Source organism: Castor canadensis, chromosome 4, assembly GCF_047511655.1.
Source record: "Castor canadensis chromosome 4, mCasCan1.hap1v2, whole genome shotgun sequence".
Lineage (NCBI taxonomy): Eukaryota > Metazoa > Chordata > Mammalia > Rodentia > Castoridae > Castor > Castor canadensis.
This window is the reverse complement of record NC_133389.1, coordinates 29,475,862-29,501,770: the sequence shown is the minus strand read 5'-3', so window position 1 is coordinate 29,501,770 and position 25,909 is coordinate 29,475,862. Positions and strand designations below refer to the sequence as shown.

The 25,909-nt window shown below is 45.7% G+C and overlaps 1 protein-coding gene across 3 annotated transcripts in view; it reads right to left on the bottom strand.

Annotated features, from left to right (window-relative positions):
- The window catches only part of Loxhd1 (lipoxygenase homology PLAT domains 1), a 151,965-nt gene that overhangs the window by 62,615 nt on the left and 63,441 nt on the right, over positions 1–25,909 (bottom strand). For 2 of the 3 annotated variants that reach the window (XM_074069530.1, XM_074069531.1), the window contains exons 13-21: positions 21,737–21,891; positions 19,567–19,727; positions 16,984–17,060; positions 14,840–15,036; positions 11,467–11,659; positions 6,694–6,854; positions 3,949–4,426; positions 3,336–3,490; positions 1,165–1,298 (exon numbers count right to left, since the gene is read on the bottom strand). In XM_074069530.1, coding sequence (XP_073925631.1) covers positions 1,165–1,298; positions 3,336–3,490; positions 3,949–4,426; positions 6,694–6,854; positions 11,467–11,659; positions 14,840–15,036; positions 16,984–17,060; positions 19,567–19,727; positions 21,737–21,891 — 1,711 coding nt within the window. The remainder of the gene's footprint in view (positions 1–1,164; positions 1,299–3,335; positions 3,491–3,948; positions 4,427–6,693; positions 6,855–11,466; positions 11,660–14,839; positions 15,037–16,983; positions 17,061–19,566; positions 19,728–21,736; positions 21,892–25,909) is intronic. The other variant, XM_074069532.1, reaches the window with a different exon arrangement.

Sequence of the window (25,909 nt, the reverse complement as noted above, 5' to 3'; positions counted from 1 at the left end):
AGCTGTGCCTTGTGTCTCCTTGGAATGGCGGGGCAAGGTGGGATGGGACATGGGGTGAGTCCATCACTCCCTGGTTTGCACAGAGGTGATTCCAACAAGAGGGCTTACTCCAAGAGACAGACAGCAGGCCAAGAAGCTGATTGAATTCAACAAGTATTATTATTGGGTGCCCACTGAATTTCATGTACTGGCAGGTCCCCAGCTACCCCAAATCCCTCTCAGGAGCTGACATATTTTCCTCTGCCTCACTCTATGTGGAGGGGACTTCTCTTATCTCCATTGCCACTGGGTTCCACTCACCTAAGAGGCAATGTAGCCTGATGATGGGAAACCAGATTCCACATTGATGGTCCACACTTCAGGTTCTGCTCCAGCACCAACTGGGGAAGGACCCAACAGCTACTTCTCAGCCTAGCTCAGGTGGTGGCTTGGGGCCAATCTGGCCCAACACCTGTTTAAGTACTTTCCATAAGCTAAGCATGGGGTTTGTATTTCTAAATACTTATTTGTTTGTTTTAGATTGGGTCTTCCTTGAGTTGGATCGTCCTCTGACACCAGATCTGCCTGCCTCAGCCTCCCGATTGCTGGCAGGGATTATAGACATTCACCATCACACCTGATTGGATTTTACATTTTAAAATGGTTGGAGGGAAAAAGCCTAAAGAAGGATAATATTTTGTGAGATGTGAAGGTTACATGAAATTCAAATTTTAGTGTTCATAAATAAAGTTTTGTTGGAACATAGCCTTGCCTACCTATTAAGGTGTCATCTGTGGTTGCTTTTGTGTGCCACCAGCAAACTGATTTCAGCAGAGGCCAAATGGCCTGCAAAGCTGGGGATATTTTTCTATGTGGCCTGTACAGAAAACATTGCCGATTCCTGGTGCCCAGAAAATTAAAGCCACGTGCTAGAAGTTGATTTCTCCATGGAGAGTTTCCTGGGACTGGAAAAGTGGGGTCTGATGGGGACTGAAAATCTGACCTGGGTTACTACCTACGCCTGCTACCTAGGCCAAACCCAGATATCACAGCCCATCCAACTTCACCCTTAGATACCACATACTTCCCAACCCCCCTCCCACATACACATACATACACCTGTCCTCTCTCCAGGACTGTTAGTGGCAAGTATGGCCTTTCTCCCTTCCCTCTAGTCCCACTCACGTGATCTCATTGTTCATGTCAGTAATATCTATTCTGTCCAGGAACCAGCCTGGTCTATTGCCTGTGTTGTCATGACGAATCCGAATCTTGGTCAAAGCCCCCAGGTCAATGGCATAAATGGTGAAGGTGTCGGTCTAGGAAGAGTGAAAGAAGCACTCAGAGGGGTGAAACCTGCCCCCTCCTCCCCTTGCCATCAACTCTATCCTCCTAAGGACCCAAGTACCCTGAGGTGGACAGTAAGACCCAAAGCAACCGGGGTGGGATGATGGAAAATCAGTTCAATAGTCCGGCACTTGTTCCACACTATTTTTTTAACCTGCCCCCTACCAGGGGATCCTCTCATTCTCATTGTATCCAGGGAGGTGGAGAGAGAAGGAAGTGAACGTGACCTTGAGAGAGTGGCAAAGGAGAAGACAGTTGGCTGAATGCCCGTATTTATAGGGGGAGGACACACTCAGACCTTGTGCTTGTGTGTACAATCTCCTTCAACCACAAGTTTTATCAAACACCTGCTATACACCAGTCCTGTGCAAATCCACAGTGACTGACAGAAACAGAAGACTTGGATTTGGTCCCCACTTAGGTGGGAAAATGGAATGTGAGCCATATACATCTGTGGGCTGTCATATACCCTGGAGGAAACAGACAACAGGACCCTATAAGTGAATGGGATGGGGTTTTCTGGCTATACCTTTTTTGACTCTTTATCTTGAAAAATACTTTTAAATCTTTAAAAAAATGTACAGAAGTAGTACAATGAAAGTTTGCACACTTTCATTTAATTTCTGTATTTGTGTGCAAGATTTACTGAATTACTCTCTCTTCTCTGTCTTGCTTTCTTTCTCTTTATCTCTCTCTACTTTTTTTCTGGATCAGTTGAAAGTAAGTATCATATACCATGATCCTTCACCAGTAACTACTTCAGTATGATTTCATAATAACAAGGACCTTTTCATATGATCATAGTGCAATGGCCAAATTTAGGAAACTTAACATAACACAATACAGTCCTGGGTTACTTAATGATGGGGAGATGTTCTGAGAAATATATCACAAATTGGTTTTTTTTTGGTATTATGTGACATCACAGGGTATATTTACAAAAACTAAGATGGCTACCATGTCACTAGGTGATGGAATCTTATGGGACCAACCTCCTGTATGCATTCATTGTTGATTAAAATGTCATTTTGGGACATGAGGCTGTACTATTATTTAATATGTAATCCAGATTCAAATTTCACCAGTTATACCAGTTTTGTCCTATATAGCAATTCTCCTCCAATCCAGGAATATGGTGGTTATAATTTTTTTTCAAGCAGAGCACTAAGGCAGAATCAAATCCTGCTCAACTCATGGAAGGGAGCACTGAAAAAAAAAATGCAGGGGGCCTGGAAAGAAGGCAAGCGATGAGCCCTAAAGTACTTTAATGGATTTGGCTTATTGCTTTTCTTCTGCATTGATGAGGGAACCTGGTTTTGGAATGGGGCAGGAATGGAAAAGGTGAGAGAGCGGGTAAGGGATTTTGTAAAATCTCAAAGGATAAAATGACAGCTTTATTTTTCACATTTTTCCCTCTAAATATGGAAGAGTGAGGTGTATGCACTTCAGAGGTTTCCACTGCCTCAGGAGGCAGTTCGGCCTTCTCAATCTGTCTTTCCAAGTCATGGTCCCACCCATCCCAAGCACTGCTTGGTTTTATCCAAGCTCATTCACCACTCAGCAGCACCAGCCACAGCTAAGTGAGGGAGGCACTGTCAGGCTGGCCTTCTGCCGTGGTTCACCTGTATCTCTTGTCATGCAGTTCTGCCTTCTGCAAACGTATCTCACTGTCCTCTATATCTATACTCCCCAAGGTGCCATCAAAAAGTGAGTGCCCCCAGCTCAGCCCCTCAGTGCCTGCTGCCAAATACTATTCTCTGGTGCTTCCTGAATGTCAGCTAGCCTGTGGGCTCCATGAGGAAACCCACCTGTACTATTTTTTGTCCCACGAGCACAAAGCACTGATGGTTACAGAAGAGGCCCTGCCATCAGACCTCGCTGGATTAAATGAAGCACCTTGTCAGACACAGTGGATACTGTGCTGGGTGGGGCTGTGATAGGAACCATCAGAGGTCACCATGCCGCATGTCACAGTCCCACCCTCCCACCCAGGAGAGCCCTCACTCTACCTGACCCTGCTCAAACTTGTTGGACTTGTCTGACTTCTTCAGGGGCCGCTCGCCTGTGTCCCCATACTCCTCACCATAGATGGTCAGGAAGACATTGGCATCAGTGCCAGCCTTGGGCACTTTTCCTGTGATCACCTGGACCTCATAGGTGTTGGCTGGGGACACAAAAAGATGCAGCATTGAAGACACCAGGGTGTGAGATGGATCTGAGGCCCAGCCCCTCAAGTCCAAGCAGATCCTTGGAGCAGGAAGGATCTATGGATAAGTCCACACCAACCTGGCACTGAACTTGCCCCTCCCCCCACCACAACTTGCCTTCATCATGAAACCAAGAGCATCATTTGGCTTCAGCCACCCTCCTACCTTTTGTTCTCCACATTTAGTCACACTCAGTTGTATTAAAACACCTCCCAAAGGCATCATTTCTTCCTGAGAGCCTTGGGATAAGGGCAATGCTTGGCCCTAAACAGAACAGTCAATGGTGGCTTTTCAGCCCGCAGATCAGAAGAGCCATTTGGGAACCATGATGGGTTCCCACCTATTTGCCTACAGAGAGTCACCCCACCTCCTCCCTAGTCCCTTTTGGGGACTTGTGGCCCCTCCTCAGGCTTACGCTCAGGACCCTGTCGGCCTGCTGGCACCAGCTCCACGACAAGTTCATTGTCCTCCTTTCCCCGGGCCAGCCAGCGGTGGGCTTCGAACTTGTACTGCTCAATCACCTCCTGCATCCCCGGCCCAAACTCCTCCTCTTCCTCTTCCTCCTCGGTCTCCTCCTCCTCCTCTTCTGAGGAAGACACCTCCGACGAGGACTCCTCCTCCTCCTCCTCGGAGCCCTCCTCCTCCTCATCACTGCCCTTCCGTTTCTTCTTCTTCTTCCTCTGCAGCTTAGCCTTCAACCGCTCCTTCTTGAGCAGCTGGCGCAGTTTGTCCTTCTCCTTCTTCTTCCGGGCCTCCTGCTCGGGTGTGAGGTCCTCCTCCCGCACCACCAGGTGCCGCAGCCACACGGTGTCCACGAACCAGCTGGGCCCGAAGCCCTCGCCCGTGTGCCCCAGCCGGATCTTGTAGATCTCACCCACGTCCGCTGCCTCCAGCTGTGCAAAGCGCAGGGCAGTGGCTGGGGTGGCCCTGGCATCGCCCCACCTTCCCCGTGGAGCCAGGCACTGGCTGTGGTGCCGAGCTGCAGTGTGGAGAAGCCTCGCACCCACGTTCAGAAGCTTCTAAGGCTCCCTCTGTCCCACCATACCCAGTCTGGCCCTGGCCACACCCAAACCTATTTCCTCCTAACCCTGTGGTGACCAAGTTGGTCTCCTTATTGCTTTCTCTCAACACACACACACACACTCATTCCTATTAATCCTTGTGCCTGTTTTCTTCCTCCAAATATATTCAGTATTAAGCAGATATAACTTTTGTAATAAGCAAAAAAAAGTATTGTTTTAAACCAAAAATGTCATTGGAAACCCCAGGCACCTCCTGAATACAGCCTTGGCTTGCCAGCCTGCCCCTTTCCAGAGCCAGGTCCTAGCCTGGCCTAGCCTGACCTGGCCTGGATGACCTGTTTGTTTTCTCCAGTTGTGTGTTCCTTACTGGCAAAGACCATCAATTTGTGTTTTTCCCTACTGGACAAGGTACACATTGACTCAAAGCACAGTGTGGATGGATTCCTCAGCATCAGGTTACATTGTCATTCTGTCTTATGCCCAGCGTTCTCAGGAAGGACCTGTGCTGTGACGAAGTCTGGTCCCTGCACACCTTGGGGGAAGTTCACACAGGGTCCTTGCTACTAGGGCTCTTAGGTGTCTTGAAACTGATGAGCCACTAGTGCGTTGGCCCTTCTCAAAGCCCAGTCCCACTAGTTATCCCACTTGAGTGGCAGGGGAAACTGAGGCCCAGACCTGTCCTGTAGTTAGTGTCCCGTGATTTGATTCCAGGCCTAGGTGTGAACACAGGTCTCCTGACCTCCTAATTATGAATCCATAATGAGGCCAAACCACTTTTATGATAAAATTACCAGGCAAGATGGAGCCAGGCCCAGGGAAAGCAGAATTTATTCTTCTCAGCTACTTAGGGATAGGGACTAGGTCTGATGAGTCATGTCATCAGCACTTCCTAGGACATGGTCCTGATGACCACCTTGCCCCCGGAGGCTTGCTTGCCACCCTGTATCTTTGTATCTGCCTGCCAGCCAGGCTTGCATCTACTGAACTGGTCAGCTGACCTCTGGCAGGTGCCCTGCTGTCACATCTCCTTCAGTGGCCATAGTCTCCCAAGAGCATTCTTTGACATTTATTTTTCTGATCATTGCCAGGACTGTGAAGATGGCCAGGAAAAAGCTAAAGCTCCAAGAGGTCAAATACAGGGGACTCATTCTTGTCTGCAGGGTCTGAGGCCCCTCCAGCTCTGTGCTCCAAACACTGTGCCCCTGCCTTGGCCCCAGCTCAGCCAGGACCTTCTCCTCTGGGGAACGGGGAAGGGTTGTTTGCTGAAGGCCGAGGTGCTTATGGCACACAAATACACATAGAGCACCCAGCATAAGAAGGTCCTTGCACACACATGCGTGCAGTTAGCACACATGTGCATGCACGCACATGTACACACATGCTCTTGTGTCCAACACAAAACGCTCATGTGTCCCTCACAGGCACCCCCCTGACATCCTCCTGTCCTGCCAACAGCTGCTCACACTCACATCTTTCTTCTTTTTATACAAAGACTTACAAAGGAAAGGCAGGAGGCCTGGGGCACTCAGAATCCAGTATGAAGTGCCACCACCTCCCACCAGGCCCGGGAGTCAGAAGCCACAGGCTGAGGAGTACATGGGAGGACCTGGCTCCATTGCCAGTTTTGGCTAAATGAGAATAACCCCCTCCAGAGGGTCTCGGAATCAGCAATGTGTTCATAGCACTGGTAGGACTTTTAAAAGAAACACATACCAGAAAGCACATCCTACTTCAGAGACTGATTTGCCTAGTCAGGGGTGTGGCTAGGCAGCACTTTCTCTTAAAGATCCCCAGGTGATTTAAACATGACACTAGGGGTGAGAACCCCTGGTGTAGCTCAGTCTCTTCATTTAAGGCCCAAAACTCAGGGGTTACTTTCCAAGTCCACAAGGTAGAACTTGGTCAAGCATCCAGGTCTTCAAAATTATATACCTTTGCTTATAGTTTTGAAGCTGCTCCCAGGAACTCCCCCACCCTCATAAGCCAAGGGTACCCTGATTCAACCTGTCCTCAGGCAGCATCTCCTGCCCAGCTGGAGGGAGGTGGACCATTCTCTAATGAGAAATAAGATCATCCAAGGCACCATCTTGGCATCCACTGGACCTCTGTTGCATGCCTACTGTCTCACCCACACTCACCTGGAATGTATCCTTGGATGCCCGGTCAAAAACTTTGGAGCGGCTGGAGAGGAAAAGCACTTCAGTCTTGCCTTCCTCCCCATAGATCTGCAGGTAGACTCGGGAAGTGGTGCCTGCACCTCCCACATCCCCTGTCCAAATCTCAACCTCGTAGTGGACCACTGGGAGGGAGCACATGAGGGAGAAATGGAACACTCAATAATAATAACAATGATGGCAGCAAAGCAAGCATTTCTAGAGCCTTTTCCACACACCCGGTGCTTCACAGGCACCATCTTTTCTAACACCATGAGAAAGTACCATCATTCCCATTTTGCAGATGGACAAACTGAAGCTTAGAGGAATTGAGCAGGTGGTGAAAATGGCAAACCTAAGCAATCAGAATCCAGAATCCAGTCATCCATTGCACCACATGTGTCCTTAAGTACCAGGAATGAGAACTTAATGTGCCAGCTGGGACTCCATGCTGTCTTCCTACCTACTATGGTTTGAATCTTTGGCTCTCCAAAACCCATGCTGAAATTTGTCATTGTAAGAAGCTGGGCCTTCCTTTGTGGATGGAATTAATGCTGTTATAAAGAGTGACTTTACCCACCCCCTTCTCTCTCACCTTCCCACTTCCCGCCATGTAACAAAACAGCAAGAAAGCCTTCACCAGACGCTGGCACCTTGATATTGGACTTGCCAGCCTCCAGAACTTAGAGCCAATAAATTTCTGATCACTATACATTACCAAGTTTGAGTTATTCTGATATAACAGCAAGAACAACATCGAAAAAAATCTAAGATACTACCCTGGGGCAGAAAGAAGTAAAAGGCATTTGCTTCTTTTCCTTCTTTTCAGTAAAGGACAAAGGATTGGAAAGATAGTAGTTCTCATTTAAATATAGGTATCTTTCAGATGATGTCAACACATTCATTTGCACAAAGAGTGGTGCATATTTTGAAGCAATACTTGTCAAGGTAGTAGAGGGTGAAAATGAGTTACAGGTACTCACCAGTAGAAGGCACTTCCTAATGGAGTGTCAAGTGTCTCCCAGAAGAACTAAGTCACCACATTGCCTGTCAATGTGACTATTACATGACTTGCCCTCTTGGCAATTCTATAAGATAATATTATGATTTCTTCTGAAGTGAAGATAGTTACTTTCAGTAAGAGGATCTTCCATTCCCCCAGCAGAGAATTAAGGGCTGAAAATATGAGGACTGGCTGAGAGCCTGAAGAGGTTGAACAGGCAGCAGTAGGCTCAGCTAAGATCGATGCTGGTGGGGTACACAGCTTCAGTAACAGCTGGCAATCCCTACAGAGAGAATTCCCAACTCCCTAGCCACCCCCCACCCTCAGATGTCAGCATGATAGGCAGTCATGATTCTATAAAATAAGGAAGGAGGACAATGAACATTCAGAGAACAAAAATGAGTTATTGGGAATTAAAATATGGTGACCTGAAATAAAATGATCAATAGCCAGGGTACAATCAAGGACATTTCCTAAAAGCAAAAAAGGAAATTCTCCAAGATCATAGAGACAAATGAGGGCTGGGCATAGTGATACACATCTGTAATCCCAGCTACTTAGGAGTTGGAGGTAGGAAAATTGAGGTCCGAGGTTGGTCCAGGAAAAAGCACAAGACTCTGTGTGAAAAATAAACTAAAGTGAAAGGGCTAAGATTGTGGCTCAAGTCATAATCATGTGCCTAACAAGCACAGGCCCTGAGTTCAAACCCTAGTCCCTCCATCCCCCAAAAGACAAATGACAGAGAAAAGGTAAGAAAACCAGAGGAAAGCCCAATATCTAAAGATTGAATTTTAGAGGAAACAGAGTTGGAAATTGTCAGAGAAATAATCGAAAAAAACTAAAAAACAAAAATGCTTCTGGACCAAAGGAGTCCAGCAGTTTCCAGAACATGTGAAATCACAAAGGCAGTGAAGTGAAAGCATCATGCAATCTCAATGGCAGAGATGAAGATGAAATCCCACAAGCTTTCAGAGAACAAAACAGAGTTGGATAACAGAATGGCATCAGACCTACAGCTCTGGGGGCTAGAACGATTCTTTCTAAACTCTAAGGAAAAGTAGTTCTAATTCGAATTCTGTAACAAGCCAACCTATGAATTGATTGTAAGAGCTGACGAAAGACATATGCAGACACACCAGTGTTCTTCCATGTACCTTTGTCAGGAAGCTGCCAGCAGAGAACATGCGCTCTGCTCAAGTAGGGAATAAACCAAAGAGGGAGACATGGAGTCCAAGAAATGGGAGATCTGGTCCGGGAGAAAAAAGGAAGGAATTTTCAAAAAGATGTTAAAGAAGCAAGTCCCCAAAGGACAGCTGCATGGCAGCTAGTCCTAGAGCAGAAGGACAGAAGGCACCAAAGGGACATCTTGGAGAGCAGAGGAAGAGGAGGAGGACCACCGACTTTGAACAGACGGAAAGAACTTTAGTTCTATTAGAGATCTGGAGATAAGATGGAGTTGTGGGTTGAATTACAACCCCCAATCTTATGCACCTCAGACTATTGGGAGACAGGACTTTTAAAAAGGTGATTAAGTTTAAATAAGACTCTCATTGGATTCAAGTGGACTCTAATTCCATGTGACTGGTGTCTTTTTAAGAAGGGAAAATTCAAGCCAAATGTGGTGGTACATGCCTGTGATCCCAGCAATGCAGGAGGCAGAGATAGGAGGAGTGTGAGTTCAAAGCCAGCCCAGACAAAGGTAATGAGAGCCTGTCTCAAACACAAAATAAAAAGGGTGGGAGGCTGGACGTATAGTTCAAGTGGTAGAACACTTACCTAGTATTGGTAAGGCCTGGGCTCAATCTCCAGTACCTTGAAAAAAAAAGAAGAAAGAAGAAGGAAGAGGAGGAAGAGGAAGAAGAAGGAGGAAAAAAGGAGGAGGAAATTTGGATACACAGAGAAATACTCATGTGTGCGCATGAGAAGAGACCATGAGGCCACACAGCAAGAAGGTGGCCATCTATATGCCGAGGAAAGCTTTTTTTTGGGGGGGGGTGGGGTTTGAACTCAGGGCTTTGTGCTTACCAAGCAAGCACTCTACTGTTTGAGCCATGTCTCCAATCCTTTTGCTCTGTTTATTTTGGAGATAGGGTCTCACTTTTTGCCTAGCCATCCTGGATCACAGTCCTCCCAATCTCAGCTTCCCATGTAGCTTGGGATGACAGACATGTTCCACTGTGCCCAGCTATTGGTTGTGATGGGGTCTTATGAACTTCAACCGACGCCCCCCTCCCCACTCCCTGCTTGGCCTTAAACTGTAATCCTTCAGATCTCAGCCTCCCAAGTAGCTAGGATTACAGGTGTGAGCTGACTCAAGAAGAGCTATTTTGTAATGGCAGCCCCAGCAGACTAATACAATTAGTGATGGTACAGAGAAAAAGACACTAATTTTTCAAAAAAAAAAATGATGTTTCTAGTAAGGCTACAAAGAAACAAGAAATTGAGCGAAAATGAAATATAACCTTCATACGGCAGGGAACTCAGCAGCAGCAAATACTATTTACAGAGTCATAATAGTGTAAAAATTGAATATGGGTTTAATTACATTGAAGACTGGAAGGAGGGGAAGTATGTATATGTGTGCACATGTGTGTGTGCAAGCATGTGCATGTGTGTGTGTGTGTGTTTTAAACAAGCTAAATCCTCCTCTCCCATAAAAGGACATCAATGGATAATGTCTAAAACTGAAAAATAAAAAAATAGATAAGCATATTATTAAAAAGTGCTGAGCAAAATTTCAGAAGAACAACTTAAAGTAATTCCAAGTTGTTACCTCTGAATAATGAGGGGAAGGTGAAAAACTACTGTAGTTTTTATCTTTATCCTGAACTACTGTTTATCTTCTTGACTTAGGAAATCAAAGTCCACAAAAGAGAGAGGTCGATTCTCACATTGGCAGGTGCTATTACCAAGCATGTGTGTATGCCACAGCCCTTGAGGGACTTCGGGGTAGGCTGGGGAGATGAAAGGTATACAGAAAAAGGAAGTGTCCTAGCGGGTGAAAGCTACCTTAGCCTTGGGATTCTTCTCAAAAAGCTTCCTGGAAGTGAGCCGAGGGTACTGCTCTCAGGGTGAATGTAGACATGCAAAGACAAGAGAAGGGACATTCCCCCGTCAGGCCCTGGCCCCACTGTCTCCCTGCCCTCTAGATAACCTCAGGAGTCTCTCACCCACCGTGACCTTCAGCTAAAAGTCCCTCCCCCAGCCACAAGACTCCTCCACACACCCCACTGCCAATCCCTCACCTGCTTCATTTTCTTCAGACCTCTTGCTTGGCATTTGCTTTTCTATTCCTGTCCCCTGGTGGAACGTAAAGCCCACAAGGGCAAGGGTTTGGTCTGCTTTGCTTACGTCTGCCTCCATCAAGCCCAGGACGGAGCTGGCATGGAGAAAACTCAATAGATATTTACTGACTAAATGAGTGAAAAGTTTTATCTCCTCAGCCAGCTTTCCCAGGGGAAGACATGGACTATGTCTTAACCCCTTCTCCAAGGGTTGAGAATGTGCTGCCTTTATCCCAGAAAAAACAGTCCATCCACTGAGTCCTCAGCTTCTCCATCTGTAAAATGAGCCCTTATTGCCTCCAAGAACCATGGTCACAGAAGCAAGTGGAAACCCCCATTATCTAACCACAGGGACCCCTCTCCTCCCAGCACTTGGAGACAAGACCCAGGTGCCATGGTCCCTCCTCCTTCCCCACAGTCCCATCACACAAGAATATCAATGCTGATGACCCCACCCAGCCCCCTCCATACGTTTCTGGATCTCCACGACCTCACTGGGGTAAAGCTCCACCTCCAGACGTCCATCGGCCTGGTTCTTGTCTAGCCAGCGGTTGGCAGGGAAGGTGTATTGCTTGCCTTGGCGGGGCACACGGATCTGGACGCTTCCCAGGAACCAACCTGCATGCATGCCTGTGCTGTCGTGCCCAATCACCAGCCGGATGATCTGAAAGGAAATCCAGATGTGTTAGCCAGACTTGTGTTGCTGTGACAAACCAACTTAAGGGGAGAGGATTGATTTTGGTTTGTGGTTTCAGAGGTTACAGTCCATCATGAGCCAGAGGATATGGTGGAGTAGAGCTATTTTATTCTTGGAAGACATGAATGTAAGGAAGAGGCCAGGGCAAGATAAAGTTCCCAAAGACCTGACTCAGAATGACCCACTTCCTCTACCCAGGCTCCACTTCTTACTTCCCACCGCCTCCCAATAATTCTATCATTTTATGAATCCATGGAGGGATTAATCTATTGATGAGGTCAGAGCCCTCAAGATCCAATCTCTTCCCCAAAGCCCATCAGCTGGCAACAAAGCCCCTGACACATAATCCTGTGGGGGACGTTTCACATTCAAACCCTGACACCCAGAGAGGGTATGCAAAAGGTGCAGAAACTTACAAGCTCCCATTGCCATCTCCCTGGGCACCAGCTCAAACAACTCCCCTCAACCAGCGCCTACAGTTCCCCAGAGGAGAGGCTATGCAAGTGACACTGTGTCCCAGGCCTGTCCCTGCCATCAGCCAGCTGGAGGACCTCCTACTTTCATGGTCCTCTCCTGCCTGGGGCCTCCATCCCCTCCTTATCTAGCTGGCCTCCCCAAACATCTCTGGGAAGCAAGTGGGGAGCAGATGTGGCATAAACTTTGAAAACTCCATTAAGTATTTTAAAATGTGAGGTTGTGCCTGCACAAGAAATCAAACACTCCACACGTCTCTGTAGCCTTCTGATAGCTGTGTTGTCGATTTTGTTTTGTTTGATTTTAAATAATACACTATTGTACACATTTCTTCCTTAACATTTCCATCCTGAGGTGACAGAATATGCAGACAGCCTCCCAGGGCTCTGTGGTTCTGTGTCTGGTTCCTCCTCTCATTCTTGGACCCAGGGAACATTGTTCTTTTTCCAAAAACCCTCCACAGCCACTTGCCTTGCTATTTGACATGATGGTGTTTTTGCCTGTAGGCAAGACTGATGAGAACACAGTCCTATCAGCATCATTATTTGTACTTGGCTTTTCAATGTTCAGATTGCTTTTATGTTTTGTGGAAATGCTGCATACAGGGCAATTTAAACATCAGATGGAATTATCAGATGGCCTTGAAGAATACTTTCAGCCCTGATAGTCTCTGTGTGATGACACTAGTCATGTCCAGTGCCCAAAGTCCAGATTTAGAAAATTGTCCACTCAAGCCCTGCTCTTCTAACTAATAAGTGCCTCTTTGTACCAACACTGTCACGGCTTAGTGCATGGAGCCTCAAATGGCCAGAAAGAAGCCAGTTAAATTTACAAAGCTCAAGAGCCCTTTGGGTGTATGCCAAGCACAGAGGAGAGTGTCACAGTCCTGGGGAGAGGTCAGCTAAAAGAGTAAAGACAGGGGCAGGTGCCTTCTGTCTGATATGACTAGAAGCTTCCTAAGGGCAGGGATGTCACTCAGTTCTACAGTACCTCACACCCGAGGTGGAGTGGTGGAGTGGTGGAGAAGCCTATATTTAGCCCTGACTTCCAGCATATGGGTGTTATTAACATATTCAATGCTAATAACAATCCCATTAGGCTCTCCTACCCTGTTGCTGTAAATGAAATAATGGATGTAGACAAGGGTAAGTAACTTGCACATGGCAAGTTAGTGAAAATGTTGGGCCCCAGATCAGGGAGTTGGCAGTGTGGCTTGGCACCAGCCTCTTAGCCACACTGCTTGTTAAGGGGTTTCAGCAACACAAGGAGGGCTCAATGGTCTTCTTCTGCCATCCCACCCCCTTCAGACCTTCCCTCATTGATCTGCTGGATGCTACCCTAAATCCTTTAGTAAAGGAATCAGCATTTTCATTCTGCAATGATTGATTCAGCTTAAAATGTAAATACATTCTGATCGAGGAAAACCTTGACTGAAATTTGTTAACCTCAATGGATAAATAACAGACATGAGATCATTCCCTAGAGTGTATGTTGATGGGAGGAGAGAATTCTAGGACCATAGCACCTGAAATAGGATGAGGCCCATAGAGAAAAGTGGGGAAGGGAAGATGAGGCTGCAGACTGAGGTGTGTTACCACCCCAGTTCCCACCATGCAGCACCCTGAAAATGGCAGGATGTAACACACATCCCAGCAGAGACATCTTTGGAGATCTCCCAGGGCTCCAGTCCAGAGTTTAGACCTGTGTTTCTCCAGGTGAAATTAAGAAAGAGTCTCACCTTGACCACACCCTAACCAGACTCCTCAAGACTTGGACAAAATAATAACATAGTTTCCAACATCTCAAGACCACATCCCTAGAATAACCCCAAACCCTTTACCTGAGAAAACTCAAGGCTATCAAAAGAGTTCACTGTTAGTTCAGCTAACACCTAAGGGTTGTCTCCAGGCTCCGGGAGGGTAGGCATCTAACAACTATAGGCACAGACTGTCAAACTTGGCTGGGTTTTACATGGTCCAACCTCCCCCTTACTGCTTCCTACAAGACTCTATGGGGCCTCAGTTCACCCTCCTCTCATTTCCTCATTCTCCCTTTAAATGACTTGCAAACCTCTGCCCAAATCAAAGTTGCTCTATTTGTTCTGGCTTCTCACCGTTGTTATGTATTACTGATTAATCTGCCTTACCACTTCAGTGGCCAGCTTTATCTTTGGTGAAGGGTTCAGACCACTTATGACAGGGCTGCATGGAATCCTGAGAGATGAAAACTCTGGAGTTCCCTCCCTAGGGTAGCATCTCTCAAGAGTTGCACAGACGTGTGCACTGAGATGTAATTCTGATGCACATCCAAGTCTGGAATTGGAAAATATTTTCAGCTCTTTTTTTTTTTCTGTCCTTCCCTCTTCTCTTTCTCTTCTTTGTATCTCGTGTCCCCTTATCCAGGCACACTGGTCTTGGCCATGTAAATAAAATGTTGGGGGTTAAAGTTACTAAAAATATCCATTCTGTCCCTAAAGAGGCTCTGGAGGCTTAGCCACTGTCACTCTTCAACTTCTCAACATCCCCCACTAACAACCTGACAGTGGGCATTTCTTTTCCTTCAAAATGGGCTCACCCAGGTGTACATGAGAGTGTATGCACGTGTCCATGTGAGGACACATTTGTGGATGTATGTAGGGAGATGATGTCACAAGATCTTAGGAAGGACACTTACAGTTCCGATGTTCAGAGTCTCCAGGGTGAATTCATCCACCCGACCACGTTCAAAATAGTCTTTGAGGTTGTTGTCGGAGACAAGAAGAACTTGCTTGATGGTGTCAGATTTTTCCCCATAGAGCTTGATGTAGACCCTAGAATCCGTGCTGGCCCCAGAAAGGTCCCCAGTCTTCACACTGATGTGATAGCGGTAGTCTGAGCAGTACGAGACAGAGGGAGAAAGGAGGAGGTTAGTGAGGTCACGTGGCAAAGAGCTGGGCACCAGTAGAAGAGCAGTCTGCAGCCAGAGAGGATGTAGGCTGGGAGTCAGAAACTGGATCTGTGATGGATCCTGCGACTTGGGGCATGGTTTCCCACCATCTATAAAGTCAGAATTCTAATAGGTGCCCTGCCTGATCTGTAAGGGGTGAATGGGCTGAGACCAAGAAAGCAAATTGCAGGCAAGAACAGCAAGTTTCAGAGAACTGAAAGAGTCTCTAGCAATCACCTAATCCAGATTCTCCCCTGATGGATGAGAAAACCAAGGCAAAGGATACTCAGCCTTTCTAGACGGTGTTTGGCACATTGTACACATGGTATTATTTGTGAAGTATTCTGAACCTGGTTTTATAGACAAGGGATCTGAGGCTCAGAAGGACATACATTTGGTGGTAGTTAAGAAGTCACTAGCCAGGGATCAGATGTGTTGTACATACCTGTAATCCCAGCTACACAAGAAGTATAGGTAGGAGGATTGTGGTCAGAGGCTGGCCCTCAGCAAAAAGCATGAGACCCTATCAGAAAAATAACTAAAGCATAAAGGGCTGAGGGCATGGCTCAAGTGGTAGAATACATGTAAGACCCTGAGTTTAAACCCCAGTGCTGTCAAAAAAAATAAGAAGTCACCAGTCAGGAGAGAAATCCTAATATGGACCTAAAGGCCCCTGCTGTTAAATGGACACCAGGTGGATGGCAATCCATTTCCTTACCCAGAAAAGTCTACGTTGTCCGTGTGCAAGAATAAGAACACTGGAGGAAAAGTCAAACCCTGAGATAACATGAGCCAAGATCCAAAGTCCTGCAGGCTGGTTTCAAGGCAAAGGAGAGGACGCAGTGAGAGGTAAGGGATGCTCCTTTAGGGTCTTCCCACTGGGTAGATAAATCTGGGAAAAGTGAACTGAGCACACCTAGCCCAGCCTGGGCTCCACCAGAGACATCCAAGAGCACTTGAGGAGCTAGCTCTGTCCTTGCTGCTAAAAGATCCAGCAGGAACTACTCTTCCTTATACCAGTTTCCATCTAAACCCTTTCAAAAGTAGTGACTGGTAAAGCGGGGTGGGGCCCTGTCCACATGGGAAGGCAGGACCCTGTTGGAATGGGAAAAATAATGACATAAGACAGAGACACACTGGGACCTGATCCTAGCTTTGTTCCCAGCCACTGACCTGGATGTTCTGGGAGTGAGCGTGTCCCCTTACCACAGATGTGGGTTACTTTCTCTCCTGAGGTCCTTCCTGCTCTTAAGTTCTGTGATCCTGGACCCAGACACTAGACTCTCTAGTTCCAGCCCTGCAATCTGATCTTAGGAAAGGTCAGATATAAATACCTCGCTCCTCCAGACCTCAGTTTCCCCATCTTGCTGAACAACCTAAGCTTGGCCCCCTTTCTAGGCTACTGCAGGGCTCAAATGAGATGGAAATGGTAAATATGAGGTGCTGGTATTATTCTAAATTTTGTTCAAAGATCATGATCAAACCATAGTATGTGAAGAAATACTACATAAGAAAAACTATGAGGCCTCCAGGATAATACTCAGAATTTTTTTAAATCTTCATTTTACAGTCCCTTCAAACTGTGTTTCTCCCCACAAAGGAACAACCCTTACAGTTGACACCATTAGCTGGTGGTGTTGTTATTATTAATCTGTTGACAGGAGATCAGAGCCATGGCCACACAGAGACTGTGTGCGCAAGCACAGACACACAGAAGTTTCTAGACCTCTCTCAGGGCCTCTCCTGTCTAACTCTCCAGTGCTGCCTCCAGGAAATGAAGTGAAAAATATGTGTTGGTTTTTTTTTTTGAAGTGTTCCACTCCCATTTAGCTGAGGGAAAGCATCTGTCCTACCAAAGACACACCCACCACCTGCTCAGCAAGATGACTCACTCTTGAGTGTGGCATTGCTGTCACTGGGCAGCAACTCTCGGACCAGCTGCCCGTCATCCTTATCCTTGTCCAGCCACCTGGTGGGCAAACAGGGGATGTTAACTCTTTGATTAAGGCAGGTAGACACCCCAAATATCACACTATTCATAAAGAGTCACCAGGGCAGTCCAGAGCTTTGACTTCAGTACAGGAAAGTGAGTGTTCAGGAGCTCTTAGCAAAGCAACCCAACCTGGACTAGGCCAGGAGAACTTCCCAAGGGGGAGACAGCTGCCTGAGATTGGCAGGAGAGTAAGGAGATGACCAGGAGAAGAAGGAGGAACATCCCAGAAGAAACAACATGTTCTAGTATAGAAGCCCATGTGGACAGAATACAGCAAGCAAGGGCGGAGTGCTGGCCAGTAAAGCTGGAGGGGACAGGTCACAGGATATCGGGCTGTGGCAATCACAGTAAAAAGTCATCATTATCATCAAAAAATACCACTTCATCTTAGCACCAACTGTGTGCATAGCACTGAGCTGAGGTCTCCAGATGGGAGAAGGCAGAGACAGATGACACTAAGATAAGTAAGATTCAGCCCAGGCTGTCGGAGGCATACCTCTGGTGAAGAAGACAGAATAGGTTGAATGTAACACTGAGAACCAAGATGAGGACAGAGATGGACCAAAGTTAAGTTCTATGGGAATTTAGAGAAAGGAGAGTTCATGGCAAAGGGGCTTAAATCTGAGTCCTCAAAGATAGAGGTGCTTCAAAAAGAAGTTTCATGGATGGGGTTCCATAGCTGTCATGCATTGATATGTCACAGTGAGCCATGGACCCAGCAGCTTGCTGGTCATCTACCAGGGGAAAGACATGGGACTAACCACCTGAAAGACACCTTTCCCACTGAGCACAGAGGTCCAGAATAAAAAACCAGACCATGGTACGAGCATCAGATATCTATGCCCCTATACTCAGTCTGGTTTGTGATTTGAAGTCAAGGACAGAAGAACAGAAAGGTTCAATTTTCTCCAGATGCACAGAAACCAAGACATTTGCCCTTTGACCAAAGTATCTCCTCATTTTTATCTTGGTGTTGTCCTCTCAGCCCAACCCAGCACCTCCTGAAAGAGCAACAAATCTGGGGTCACATTGCTGTGAAGGAAACCAAGGCACTGCTTCCTCCCAACCTCTCCTGATAGGCAGTTCAGGCTTTCTGAATAACCATCCAACAAGGAACACCGTGGTTTCCCCATTCCTTCTCCCTCACTTTCCTGGTCCACACTGAACTGCTAGACAACTAAGCTGCTTCCTCCTGTGGGCTTTGGAGCTGTGACTCCAGAACACTGGAAAAACATTGAGACTCTGGTGCAAACCTGGGCATTGAACAACAGGGGATTTGGGAACAAGGAACTGCTAGCTAGAGTCCCTTAAAGTGACTCATTGGGACCTCCCCTTTGTCCTGCTGAGGTCACCTTGCAACTCCTACAGTCACAGAGACTGCAGAGGTGACAGCCGGGATGTTGCCTGGCCATGCATTCACAGAGAGGGGAAGGATGGAAGCCAGCAGGCCCTTGGTCATTGGAAGATCCCATCTGCTCTCCTTTCTCTCCTCTACTCACCCATCCCCTGTTCCTCCCCAGAGGTAAAAGGAAACCGTGATGTGTTCTTTCGTTTCCACCTAAATACTTGCAGGGTATTAATAGATATTTCCAAAAAAAGACGTTTTCTTCCAGCCTCAAATGCTCCAGCCTAGTTTCGCAGTGAGATGTTGCTAAATGGATAAATTGGTCTGCTGGTGACTTCATGACACTTTTCTTGCCTCACAGGAGTGTATGTACACAACTCACACACACACACACACACACACCACCTACCATAGCTTAAACTCTTCCTGATCCTGACAGAGAAGGCCTGCTTTGTGTTGTAGGGGAGTTAAAATAACATCTCCGGTGAAGAAAGAAGAAGGTAGGGGTGGGCTCAGGACCCCAGGTTAATCATACTGTGTGCACCTCCCAGGTGTGGCTACAGGTGAATATGAAAGGCCACCTTGGTGGCACAAAAACACTGTTCCTGCTCCTTGTTCTAAAATGTCTCTATCAGTGACTTCTAGATGTTAATGGGAGTCCAAACTGGCTATGTAAAAGAGCCAAATGCTTTAGAAAAAAAAGGTTAAGAAGATTTAACTTTTCTTCACGCTAAAGTTGAAGAAAAGCAATGCAAACAAAGTCACCTTGAAAAGATGTTAATAGGGAGGATGTGGTCGGAAGGTTATTCAAAAAAAATTCCACTTTTGATTCACAAGTTTAATTTGGCACATAACTAATTCTCTGAGGTAGCTCTCATATAAATTCACAACTTGTGGAATTTTATCATAAGAAAAACACATGTTGGTACTTAAATAAACCCAACTATTTAATGCCCTGTGCCACCAGGGGTAGGGTGGGACATGAGTGAGGCTCAGGTTTGAGTGCCAACAGCAAAGTCCACCTATAGGCTTAAGCCATTATTTTGCTCACTGGTCCTGATAGTAGGGTTGTATCTTCCCCAAATTCAGGGACCACAACCCAACTGGAGGAAATTAAAGCAGGAGGGAGTCACATACCTGAGACATGGGAACTCCACGTTGTCACTCTCGGGTTGCCCCTCTTCTCTCACCAGTACCCGGTCCAGATACCAGCCACTGCCTGAGCCTTTGCCATCATGTCTGATTCTCACCCGCCTCACCTTTCTCATGGTGACAGACTCAATGGTGAACTCATCAGCCTTCAGGGAAGGAAAGACGGCAAGGTCAGCTGGATGGTGGCTACCCTAGGACCCAAATGCCAATGGTAGACAAACACCCAGAAATTAGAAAAGTCAGAGCTGATAGCCTAAGTTCCTTGTCCTCACAGGTGTGACAGGGGCCACCACAGAGAATAGTCTGCTCCCTATTCCCAGTCTCTCCCACTGGAATATCATTCAGTGTCAAGTTCGCAAAATTTGAGGTCTGCATCTTTGTTAAACAATGGCTATTATCTATGATCTCCTTTATTTGTTTATGTATTTATTGGTGCTGTGGATTGAACTCAGTGTCTTGTACGTGCTAGCCAAGTATTCTATCACTGGAGCTAAATCCCCAGCCCCTCTGCCTCTTTTTGGAGACAGAGTCTTGCCACTATCTTTGCCTGGGCTAGTCTTGAACTCTCTATCGTCCTGCCTCTACCTGCCAGGTTTCTGGGAATTACAAGTATGCTCTACCATGTCCTGCCCCTGAGAGCTCCTTTTTAAAAAAGCAGCCTCCTCTGGGAGTATGAACATGTGAAGGTGCTGTCGGCCACTAGTCATTTATTTATCGTGAATTAACCCCTTGGCTAATCGCTTCTGGCTCCTTGTGATGGAGGGACAGCAGCCCCTTTTGGGAGTGGGGAATGATTAGAATTGCCTGGGGGGGACCCAGCATCTTCCTAACTTTGCAGTTTTGCTTGCTACTGAGACAGCAAAAATGCAATTGGGGTTAGAGAGTTTCAAGTCTGAGCAAACCTGGGGTCTCCAGCGACGAACAAGGAGGGTTGGCATGATGGGCAAAGGTACAAGAAGATGTAGGAAGAAAAGAGTAGGAAAACACAGAGAAAAAGGGAGGTGGGAAGGAGAAACGAAATACAAAGTATATGTGAAAGTGGCCCCACCTCCTTTCTCCACACGCACCCGAGCCCACCCAGAATGTCCTGCTCAGGTGACCTTTGATGTTGCTGCTCTCAAATACCCATGACACCTAAGAACCAGGCAAGCTTGGATGGCTCAGAGAGAGTCCTCCACTTGCATTCCAAGGCTCACCCTGGTCTCACCAAGGAAGGGATGGTGGAGGAAGGTGACAGCAATGCAATCTGCAAATTTTCTTCACCTCTGACCACCCCCCCAAACCTTACTGCATTGCAGCAATGACTCTCTACTAAGCACCTACTGTGTGCTGTGGCCCTCATCTGACCCCAGAGCAGTACATCAGCCTTCCCTAATCTTCACATCAGCCAACCACAGAGAGGCATTCTTTCCGCATTTTAGACATAAGGAAACTGAGGTGCAGGTAAGTGGAGTGGCTGGTTTTGCCCTAGATCTGCCTCACTCCTTTCCCATTGCTCCACAAGGCCTTCACAATAAAGTCACTCAGTCGTTACGGTAACAGAGGGGTCTACATAGCACATTTGCAGTGAGGACAGCAACAGGTCCTAGTTCTCCTACAACCATATTTACTGTCTTTCTTGTTTTTTCTTTCACAGAGGACAGGAACAAGCTGCCCTCGGTGGTGATGCCTACTGGGGAATGCAAAGTTCCCTTGTTGGCCCTCAGATGCCCAGATTTCCACCAGCCTGGATCCTCTAGTGTACACTTAAGATGCCCAGCAGCAGCCTTCCCCTCCCCCACCCTGAGGTGAAAAAGGTGCTCTCCTCCCTCTCCTCGTCTCAAAGCTCCAGGGTGGGGAGGAGACCATGGCCCCTCTAGGATGGCTCTACAGCTCCTAGCTGCACAGTTCTAAGAGCCTTGTACGTGCCATACGTTAGTGAATCACAGTAGGCCAAATACTCAGGTGCCACGTAAACCAAGTACTGCCATGTTCCTCCAGTAGCTCCTGCCAGGACTTTGCAGTCCCCCACTCTCCTGACCCACAGAGAGGCTATCTGATGGCTGATGTCCTGACATCAGCCATCCGCTCTACTATAAAAGAGCAGAGAAGATAAAGGAACAAGGTAGGGGACTGGGGCAGGGGTGGGGAGGGATGGCACATGACTGCAACTTACATTGCCCTTCTCAAACAGGTCGGTGTTATTCCTGCAGTTGTACAGCAGCCGCTCCCCGGTGTCTCCCACATCGCCAAAAAGGCAGAGATAGACGTTGGCATCAGTCCCTGCACCTTCAAGTTCCCCTGTGCACACAGTCACACGGTACCGGGCCACTGGAGGGCAGAGAGAAAGACATCATTGGCTGACAGCCTCTGTTCTCCTCTCTAAGCTCTGTGTCCTCCTGTCTCCCAGTTCTCACCTGGCCTGAACTTGTTCCTTACCCCAAATCCCACTCCAGCCAGACAAGAGCTAGCTCACTCCAAGACTCCAGGCCTAGACATCCCAAGACTCCTGGCTTAGATAGACCAGACATTCCCAACCCCAGCCAATCACCAGAATCCCATGGGAAACTTTTATAAGAATTTTGATTCCTGAGCCCCACTTCAGACTCCCCAAATCTTAATTTGCAATGGTAAGACCCTTAAAACCACATAGTTCATGATCCCCCTCAGGGATCCTGATGGATTTGGCCAGTGTTTGGGGACCATTAGTCTAGTCCAAACATTTTATCCTTGATTCCATCCAACCCAGTAAATCCTGGCGCCTCAGGTTGTTCTCCAATTAAACGTTCCTTGTCCTCTGAAGGAAGATAACTTTTCTTTATGAACCATAGCTAAGCCTTCTCCTTCTCTTTAGAACTCCCCAGTGCTAAGAACATGACAGGAAGTGAAGAAGAAAAGCACAATATAGCCACTATGGGAAGGACAATGGCTTCTTCCTATATTGACAATATGCCATGGAGGAGGAATATTTGGATCTTTGTGCACCATAACCTTCGTCATTTAAATTAGCTGAAAGGTAAAAATTCATTCATTTGTTTATTCATACATTTGTCCCACATTTGTATGCACCATTACAGATGTAGGGATCCAACAGTGAGAAGGACAGACAAACACCTGCTCCCACAGCACTTACATTAGATTTTGAAAGGAAATGAATAGAGAAGAGGTGGACAGTAAAATCACAAATTATGACCTGGAAAATGTCCAAGTTATACCTGTAATAATATAATGGAATGATGTTTCAGACTGAGGAGGAGTGAAGTGAGGGGATGAAGATGATTTAGAGATGCAAAAGAGATTGCTTTAAAGAGGTGATGTTTGAGTTATAAAGTTAATGATAAGAGCCAGTCACAGGAAACTCTGAGGGAAGAAAGTTCTGGTACCTACAAAGGCCCCAAAATGGGGATGATGGGTATATTTTCTAGGAGCAGAGAGAAGACCAATGTGGCTGGAGAAGGGAGAATGGGAAGGGTATAAGCTGATGCCAAGAAGCAGACAGAAGACAGACACATGGTCAAAGTAAGAAGTGCAACTTCCTCCCTCCACCAACAGTCTTGGTAAAGTAGGACACATTAGAAGGCCTTAAGCAAGAAGGCAACTTGGCGTGATCTGTGTTCTATATTTTAAAGAGCACTCTAGCTTCTATATAGAGAACTGATTGCAGAGGAAGAAGGAGTAGAATCAGAAGGGCCAGTTAGAAGAATAATTATAGTACTCTAGAAAAGAAAGGATGGCACCTAAGAACTGGGAGTATCAATAGATAAGTGATCTATTTTGGAGGAGATCTATTTTGGTAATGGACCAGATGGATAATCAAGGGAAAGGGAAAAATCAGGGATACTCCTATGTTTTGGTTTAGACAACTAGGTAGACAGAGTTGCTAATAAGGGGTAGGGAGCCTGGGGGGTAAGGACGGGTTTGGGAATGGAAACCAAGGTTCTGTTCTGTTCATTTTAAGTTTGAGATGCTATTAGAGATTTAAAAACAGAACAGAAGTCAAAATGGTAGTTGAATCTGTGTCTGAAGGTCAGGTCTGCTGATACAACTTTGGATATATATATTCCACTTAAAGCCATGAAGTCAGATGAGATCCACTATAGTGACAATGTAGACAAGGATTGTAAGAATATTTGAAGATATATAATGGTCAAAAATCCCCCAAATTTGTTGAAGAACATTAATCTGAACATTCAATATGTTCAATAAACTCCAAGTAGGATAATTCAAAGAGTACTACCCAGACATATCATAGTCAAACAGTTAAGAGCCAATGACTAAGAAAGAATCTTAAAAGAAACCACAGAAAATGACATATTACATACAAGCGAGAATCAATAAAGTTAGTGCTGACTTTTCATTAAAAAAACTATGGAGATCAGAGGCAGTGGGATGATATATTCAATGTGCTGAAAGAAAAAGACCATTATCCAAGAATTATACACCCACCAAATGCTCTTCAAGAATGAAAGATAGGCTGGAGGTGTGGCTCAATCCATAGAGCATCTGCCTTGCAAATGCAAAGCCTTGAGTTCAAACCCCCGTACCATCAAGTTAAAAAAAAAGGGAATGAAAGATAAGGCATTTTTAAATAAACAAACACTTCAAGAATTTACTACTTAAATATCTTCCCTATAAGAAATATCAGTGAGAAATCTTCACATTAGACATTAGACAGTAACTTGAATTTCACCTGGAAGAATAATGACCATCAGAACAGATGTTATAAATACACAGATAACATGTACATATTTTTGTAATTATTTTCCTCTAATATTTTATGGAGAAGACAACTGCATAAAGCAATAACTATAAAACAGCACTGGTAAGTTCATAATGCATAGAGATGCAGTTTCTATGATAATAATAGAACAAAGGAGAGGGGAAGAAAACAAGCTTATGTTGGAGCAAAGTTTTTGTATACTGCTGAAATGAAGTTGATGTTAATCTGAACTAGATTGTTGTGAGTTAAGCAATTTTCTTGGCAACCAGTAAGAAGATAACTCAAAAAATATATAAAGAAACAACAAAGGAAGAAAAAAATGTTACTCTATAAAATATCTATTTAGTACTGAATAGAGCAATAATGTAAAAATCAAGAAATCAAAAAGGATGTAAGACATATAAAAAATAGCACATGTAATGAGCTACTTGGGAGGCACACATCAGGAGGATCAAGGTTTGAGGCCAGACTAGGCAAAAAGTTTGAGAGACATCATCACAACAAATAAAGTTGGACATGGTAGAGAGTGCCTGTCATCCTAGCTACACAGGAAGAATAAATAGGAAGACCAAGGTCCAGGCCAGTTTGGGAATAAAGTGAGACCATACTTCAAAAATAGCCAAAGCAAAAAGGGCTGAGGGTATGACTCAAGTGGTAAAGCATCTGCCTAGCAAGCACAAGGCCCTGAGTTCAAACACCACTACTGCCAAAAATAAAATTAAAAAGATGTAAGAGGGCAGACATAAGTCCTACCATATCAATAATTACATTAAATTTATTGCATTAAATGTAAATGGACTTAATTTTTCAAACAAAAGGCAGAGTGTGGTGGTCGTCCTACAGAGATGGGATGGGTTTGACCACCCCAAATTTACTCAGGCATCAAGGCTGGTGACACACCTACCAAGAACAAAGGCAGGATATATTAGTCACATAATAAGGGGTGCTTGAGAGAGTTTGACAGGCTTCTGAAAAGGACCAAAAATGGCTTGAGGTGACAGAGAGATGAAATCTCATTTCATGAAGAGTAGATTGTGAGATTGAGGTGAGGGTTCCCAGGCATAGGGCCAAGCTTGTATGATTTGAACTTTCCACCAGTGCCAAGAGACAGAGGCACTGTCTCTCTCTCTCTCTCTCTCTCTCTCTCTCTCTCTCTCTCTCTTTTACCAGCTTTCCTAGATATGACACAGAAAGGAAAAGTGGAGTGAGATAGTTTGAAAGGTGTCAGTAGTCAAACATTAAAAAGCATGACTCTTTTTATGCCACAGAGGTTGGCAAAATGAACAATGGATCTAACTATCTTCTATCAACAAGTGACTCTTTAGATTCTAAGACACAAATAAGTTGAATGTACATGATGGCTATCAAAACTGGCTCAAGAAAAAAATAGATAATCTGAATAGACTTGTAACACGTGAAAAAACTGAATCAGTAATCAAAGCACTAACCCACAAAGGAAAGTTCATGCCCAGGTATCTTCACCAATGGAAATTTACCATACATCCAAAGAAGAAATAATACCAGTTTTCCTCAAATTCTTCCAAACAAAAGAGCAAGGAACTCTTTTTAACTCATTTTATCTATCTATCTATCTATCTATCTATCTATCTATCATCTATCTATCTATCA